Source organism: Brassica oleracea, chromosome C9 (assembly GCF_000695525.1).
Source record: "Brassica oleracea var. oleracea cultivar TO1000 chromosome C9, BOL, whole genome shotgun sequence".
In the NCBI taxonomy this organism is placed as follows: domain Eukaryota; kingdom Viridiplantae; phylum Streptophyta; class Magnoliopsida; order Brassicales; family Brassicaceae; genus Brassica; species Brassica oleracea.
Window position 1 is genome coordinate 34,365,951 of NC_027756.1, and position 7,456 is coordinate 34,373,406.

The window sequence follows — 7,456 nt, forward strand, 5'->3', positions numbered from 1 at the left end:
ATTGAGCTTCATTAACTGCGAGAAGAACAGTTGATCAATAAACAAACAGATAGTTATGTTCTTTTTTGTCCGCTACCGATGAATGGCAAATCTAGGTTTAATCTATCTTTTTTTTTTTTTTGAAAAAAGGCTTTCATATATAAAGACAAAAGAAATAAAAAGAGTTTCAAGCCCATAGGCTATAGTTACTGGGCCTCACCCATTACATACTCCTTACTATACTAACCCATAGTTAAAGAACCTAGTTGAAATCTAACCAACCCTAGAACCGGTTTAGTTGTCTCTTGCCGATCGTGAAAGAATCAGGTGAATCGAATCCAAATCTGAAACATCCTTGAAGAGGAACTCGGATTTGCATTCCTAAAACTTTGTGTCTTGTTCCTTATCTGCCTGTCCAAACTGGTGAAGATGGAGTCAACCGGCTTGAAGTTGTTGGTGTGAAGTCTAGAGTTTCTCTCATTCCAAATCCAATAGGTCATAGCTTACCAAGCTAGAAGAGTGACCCTAGTATGAGTAGAAGAAGACGGAAGGGACAATAGCTGAGCCGTCGTTTCTTCCCATGTTCTCTTTGGCTGTACTCCTAGTCTCGTTGTTATTAATCTCCACAGTTCATAACTATAGTCACACTCCTGAAACAGATGGTTCTGAGACTCACCGTGATTGTTGCAAAGTAGGCAAAGATGATCGGTTTGAATTCCCCAGCTCAATAACCGATCCCTTGTTGGAAGCCTATTCTGAGCCACCAGCCAGACATGGAAGCTCTGCCTTGGGATCCCTCTCTTGATCCAGACCAACGGAGCCCAACCCACTTGCGCTGCATCGCCACTCAGGTATGTATACACTTCTCCCGTAGAGAACTTCAACCCAATATTCCCATGTATCTCCCATTCATAGTGATCATCTTCCTCATTTAACTCTACCGTAGTTAGAAAACGTTGTAATTGAAGTTGTTGTTCTGATCTTGCAGGAGAAAGTCGCCAATTCCCATTCCTACAGATAGAGGCCACCGTTGCTCTGATCGGGATTCCCAAACGAGACAGAGAGCTATTGAGAAAGACATCTAGACTGCCAAACGGAGTCCAGTTGTCAGACCAAAATCTTGTCCAGAGACCATTCTGAACTCTCATTTTTATCAGGGGGAAGACAATGTGCCGCATCTTGATGAGTTTATTTGCCAGCCACGAGAAGGATGGGTTTGGCTTCATTGTCCAGTAGTTACAGAGCGAACCTTTGAGCACTACTTCTTTGAACCATGCCACCCAAACAGAGCCACTCCTGAAGAAAAGTAACCAGATCAACCTCAGACAGCACGCCCTATTCCACACTTGTAGGTTCTTTACCCCTAACCCTCCTTGGCTTTTAGTCCTAACCACTACGTCCCACGCCACTCTGGCTGAGTTCCTGCTGTCAACACAAAAGTTTTTCTTAGATTAGTATTTATTTTGTTTTATGTATTGCATAGAAAGATGTTTTAACTAAAAAACTTGATGTCTTATTAATATGAAGAATAAGAAAACCTGTAATGGAGTGAAGTGAGATATTTTAATAAGAAAACCTTCTTTATCAACAAAAGCACGTTGAAGATGTTTTTAATAGCGGGATATACCATGAGAAGAAAAAGTAAGTTATTTCAACTGTTTTCTATAGCCATGCGGTTTTTGTCCGAACCGAATCAGCTGAACTGAACCAAACCAAAATTTTTTATTTTCTGTTCGGTTACGGTTTTGAATTCGGTTTAGTTTGGTAGGGTTTTAAAAACTATTCAGTTTTTGGTAGAATCTGTTTTCATTTTTTTTTTAAAATAAAATAATTAAAAACCAAAAATAACTGAAATAACTGAAATAACCGAAATAACCAAATTAACAAAATTTGACCGAAATAACCGAATTTAAACAAAATATCATATTTGTCTAGAAACTATACCGAAATCTAACCAAAAAAAAATTATTAATTCTGAAATAAAATTAAAAACCAAAATTAACCGAAAACGGAACCTAACCAATTTTTTTTGGTTCACTTCGGTACAATTGTGGCCTAACGGAATAAATCGAAGTATCCGAAACCTCAGAGCTAGTTTTCTATATGGGTTCTCATATTAAAATACCTTCACATTATAAACCTCTGTCCAATAAATAGTAGACTGAGGTCGATATATTAAAAAAATTGTTACTTGGTCTTGGGGCCTGAATGAGAAGGGCGAGAAGACCAAACGTACTGAGCGGGATAAAATTTGGTTACCATTTTTCACCTTACTTTTTGATCATTAACTATTGTCAATAAAAATCAATATATATATACTATACTAAAAGACAAATATAAGTTATGGAGAGAGAATCCACGTAGGATGTGAAAATTAACCAATCAGAGAACCCGAAGTTGTCACGTCATCTCATTTATTTTTTCGTAAAAAATGAAAAAACAATGCAAAGGAAAAGATCGGACATGAATATATGAGAGATACCACTAAGCCATTGAGACTTTCTTGGTCACATATACAAGAATCACTAAATATGTAATCACAAACTCTTATGTAAATTTACAATAATATGGATTCAACTTTCAAGACTCCAATACATTGTTTTGTAAAAAAAAATAAGTAAGTGACTAAGCTAATATATTCTTTGAAAGTGTGAGAACATTGACAAATATGAAAAACCATATATTTTTGTTTTTGTGACAAAGTTAAGAATTTTGTAAAAGTAAGTTTAACATATAAATTTTCGTGACAAATATGAAAAAGCATAGATTTTTGTACAATTTTGACAAAACAACTCAAAACATAGTTCTCTAATGTCTTAATAAAATATTATTTACAGGTGCAATAATTAAATATATCAATTCAATAAATTCTGTAATTTATAGACAAAACAATAACACAACAAATTTTGAAACATTTGTTTAACCTATCGATTTCTTTTCACAAGAATCCAACTAAACAAGATAAAAAAACAATTAGTTTTACAAATATTTAATTACCATTTTATTCAATTTCGATTAATTTCAAATTGTAATAATGTATCTTTTTGAAGTTAGAAAAAATACTGTTCTTTCTTTATTACACTAGCATTATATATAGATTCTATATACACAAATAAATATAATATAACAACATAAGCTTGCTTTCCCCGATTCATATGAAAACTTTTTAAGTTATCTACCAAAGCAAATTAATTAAATCAATCAAATTGTTAGAATACAGCAAATTAATATATAATTTTATTTTAAATTAAATTATTTAAAAAATATATTTTCATTAAAAACAAATGATAAAAAGTAAAACTGATTTGATGGTAATTTTTATGGCATATATATATATCAATTCTGTGAAAGAAATAGAAACTTAATATGGAAAAAAATCCTAAATACAAAAAAATCTAAAAATTAACAAAAAAAAACTAATAATTAATAAAATATTTAAGCGATAATTAGACAAATTTGATTTTTTTTGCTAGCCAAAAGTTTATTCTTAATTAGCATCAGTTATTTCAAGATGTTTAAGAAAGGATGGACAAAAAAATAGGATGGACATAAATGATATATGAATTATGAATAGTACTTTGTAAAGTTGACTTAGATAACATATCTGCATATCCATTTCCAGTCTTTTTTTATGCCTAAATTCAATTTCTTCAGAGCAGTTATTCCACAAATAGATCGTATGAGATATTGTTTTGATATTCATATTTATTTCTTGACTGTTAAGAAGATTGATAACTGTAAAAATGTCTCTTTCGAATATGATATGTCTATAACCGAGTCCACAACATGAGACAAGTTTGTTTAAAAAGTAAATAATTTTATTTTTCTTATATTATATAATAAATATATATTATTTACTGATAATAAAAATATAGTTATTCAACTATCACAAATATCTATGCAAATATGTGAATCAAGTACAACAATCAAACAACATAATGATTTCCACAAAGAAAATTTTAAAAATATATTTATGTTATGTAGTCTTATTTTATATTCTTTAAATAATCTAATACAATATTATACATTATTTTTTTAGAATTGAGAAATACATATATCAGTTAGACAAATTAAGCGATAATTAGACAAATTTGATTTTTTTTTGCCAGCCAAAAGTTATTTATTAATTAGCATTAGTTATTTCAAGATGTTTAAAAAATTATGGACAAAACAATAGAATGGACATAAATGATATATGAAAAAATACATATATCAGTTAGACAAATTAAGCGATAATTAGACAAATTTGATTTTTTTTTGCCAGCCAAAAGTTATTTATTAATTAGCATTAGTTATTTCAAGATGTTTAAAAAATTATGGACAAAACAATAGAATGGACATAAATGATATATGAAATATGAATAGTACTTTGTAAAGCTGACTTAGATAACACATATGCACATCCATTTCCGGTCTTTTTTGATGCCTAAATTCAATTTCTTCAGAGCAGTTATTCCATAAAAAGATCGTATGAGATATTGTTTTGATATTCAGTTTTGTTTCTTGATTGTTAAGAAGATTGATAACTGTAAAAATATCTCTTTCGAATATGATATGTTTATAACCGAATCCTCAACATAAGACAAGTTTGTTTAAAAAATAAATAATTTCATTTTTCTTATATTATATTATAAATATATTTTATTTACTGATAATAAAAATATAGTTATTCATCTATCACAAATATCTATGCAAATATATGAATCAAGTACAACAATCAAACAACATAATGATTTTCACAAAGAAAATTTTAAAAATATATTTATGTTATGTAGTCTTATTTTATATTCTTTAAATAATGTAATATAATATTATACATTATATTTTTAGAATTAAGAAATACATATAATATCTTATCCGCGCGTAGTGCGGTTAAAAAATCTAGTAATTATAAATAGGAAAATAAGCTGTAGCGGGAGGGATTTTTGTATGTACCGCACTATGACACGAGAAGTGTATGGTTTGGTATACTGTTGCTAACATGTATATTAAAAATTATTGTTTATTGTTATTGATTATTTCAAAATGCAAAGAAATAATATGCAATCAACCTTTGATATTTTCTTTTTCACCTTTAGACAATATGGAAAATCTAATCTTATATATACTTTAATTTATTTTCCAAAATTACCTCTGCTAATATTTTATTTAGTTATTACAAACTTCATTGCTTTAAAATACAAGTAAAATAATAAATATATCTACTTTTAAATAAGTGGGAATGTAATTTTGTATTTATACTTTTTTGATAAAAGAGAAATATCTGCGCATTATTAAATTACATAACTTTATCAAATTAATTATTTTTTAAATAAAAAAAAAATTCATAGGCAGCTTATAAAAAAAAATTCATAGGCTGATTTTATATAAAATACTTTTTTTCATAAATATATTTTTTAAAGAGTACTATAGGACAGATTAATTCATGAACAATATAGTTTTGGGATACACATAATATACATATTATATATTTAAATATTTTTTAAAGAGTATTTCAGATATATAAAATATTTTTTTAATTTATATTAGTATCACTAATTTTTGGTTTGTAAAATATAAATATATTATATGTATCCCGCAATTACACTATTCATTATATATGTCACTATTTATACTTTGTTTTGAACCTATAATATTAGATGAACCACAATTGTTTTGCAGAATGCGTTTCTCTTATACAAACTGCATTCAAACCGTACCGCAATATCCAATCCGTTTATCATGCATGCACCTCAATCCGCTTTTACCATTTAGAGCCTTGGAATGACCGACCTCTTGATTTGCGAAAACCTAATAAATTAATGTGTAAAGTTCACCTATTAGAAATAGATCTTGGCATTACTGATTTGGTTCATAAATTACTGCATAATAAATTAATGTGATCTTGGTATTACTGATTTGGAAAGAGATTGATACTTGATTTAAAATGCCACGATATACATTTATACAATAATGGTCCATAGGATCATTTATTTTGGAGGGATTTTCGAGCAATGGAAGATCACCAATTTGCATTGATCTTATGGTATATATAGAAAGGAAGAGAAAATAAGGTTTTCAGCAATCTGGATATTGATCTCCGAGACACCCTTAAGTTGGCAGAAACAAAGTTGGTACTCTGGGCTGAGGTGCAAATTACTCTTATATAAAGAATCGATCAGGCACGATCTGTAATGAATGCGACAGTACCAACTATTCCCGGTAGATGGTGTTTAACTGATGGATCATGGAAAGATCGTGACAAATACTCGGGCCAAGGGTGGTATAGTACTTTGGAAGGTTATGATAGTTTAATGGGAGCGAGTAATGAATGCGACAGTACCAACTATTCCCGGTAGATGGTGTTTAACTGATGGATCATGGAAAGATCGTGACAAATACTCGGGCCAAGGGTGGTATAGTACTTTGGAAGGCTATGATAGTTTAATGGGAGCGAGAAATACAAGCGCGAGCCAATCACACCTTCATTCGGAGATAGAGACTCTCACTTGGGCAATAGAATGTATGAGGAATCTCAGACAATTTACTATTACATTTGCAACGGATTGTTCACAGTTGGTGAAGATGGTTTCTGAACCCGAAGAAAGACCCGCTTTTGCAAGTTATCTGAAAAATATCAAGATCCTGAAAAGAAGTTTCCACAGCTCAGAGCTCATCCATATACTAAGGACGCATAATTCAATGGTGGACAGTCTAGCACGCAGTGCAAGAAAGCAATCCTCGTTTGTTGTCCATATGGATTCGGAGCTACCAGTTTGGTTAACAGAGTCTATATGAGTCTGTTTGTTGCTGACAAAAAATAAATAATGGTCCATAGTGGCAGTTATGTGATTACTCTAATAATTTATGTTTTTTAATAGGATTTGTGAGGAGGGCCGAGGTTATGACACAAACACTGAAACATAAGTCACAACTTAAAAACGTTTTTTTTTTTGGAAACGAACGGTTATTCTATTACTCAAGCTTGAAGTGGTCTGGGTAACCAGACATAAATAGAACAACCAACAAAATAAAGTTCTCTATGAAAAGACCTCGCAGTCTTAGCTAAAGAATCTGAAATCTGATTTTGCGCTCGTGGAATATGAGTGATTTTGAAGTTCGGGAAGCATATCTTCAGAGTCGCTATCCTCTCCAATTTTGTTGCAAAGCTTGGCCAAGCATGAGGCTCCTTTATCATGGCGATCAAATCCTTGCAGTCCGTTCCAAAGCTCTGGGATGTCGAATACTGAAGCATGCTCTCCATCGCCCATCGCAATGTTTCTACCTCAGAATGCAGGGAAGACTCTCACCGTATATTTTTTCGTATCCCCATAAGTTGAGCCTTCCCCAAGCTATCTATCCAAACCCATCCACACCCGCTGTAACGTGATGTGGATGTCCATGACCCATCTATCATGCATATATTACCCAATCTTAAGACTTGAGGTTCCTCAATACTATGGCCCTGTGGAGTTGGAGTCACCATCTCGTTTGCATC

At 31.3% G+C, this 7,456-nt stretch overlaps 1 protein-coding gene across 1 annotated transcript; it reads right to left on the reverse strand.

The window, feature by feature from the left end:
* Positions 1–482: 482 nt before the first annotated feature.
* Positions 483–7,222, reverse strand: LOC106314850. The gene is made up of 2 exons (XM_013752662.1): positions 7,011–7,222; positions 483–1,404 (listed from the first exon to the last, which is right to left on the reverse strand). Exons 1-2 carry the CDS (start codon positions 7,220–7,222, stop codon positions 483–485), a joined length of 1,134 nt encoding a protein of 377 aa, XP_013608116.1.
* Positions 7,223–7,456: the final 234 nt, after the last annotated feature.

Coding starts and splice junctions, on each gene's coding strand:
- LOC106314850 (XM_013752662.1), bottom strand. CDS start 7,222: ATGGAGAGCATGCTTCAGTATTCGACATCCCAGAGCTTTGGAACGGAC. Junction 1,405..7,010: donor TCTTTAGCTAAGACTGCGAG/GTCTTTTCATAG, acceptor TTGTGTTGACAG/CAGGAACTCAGCCAGAGTGG.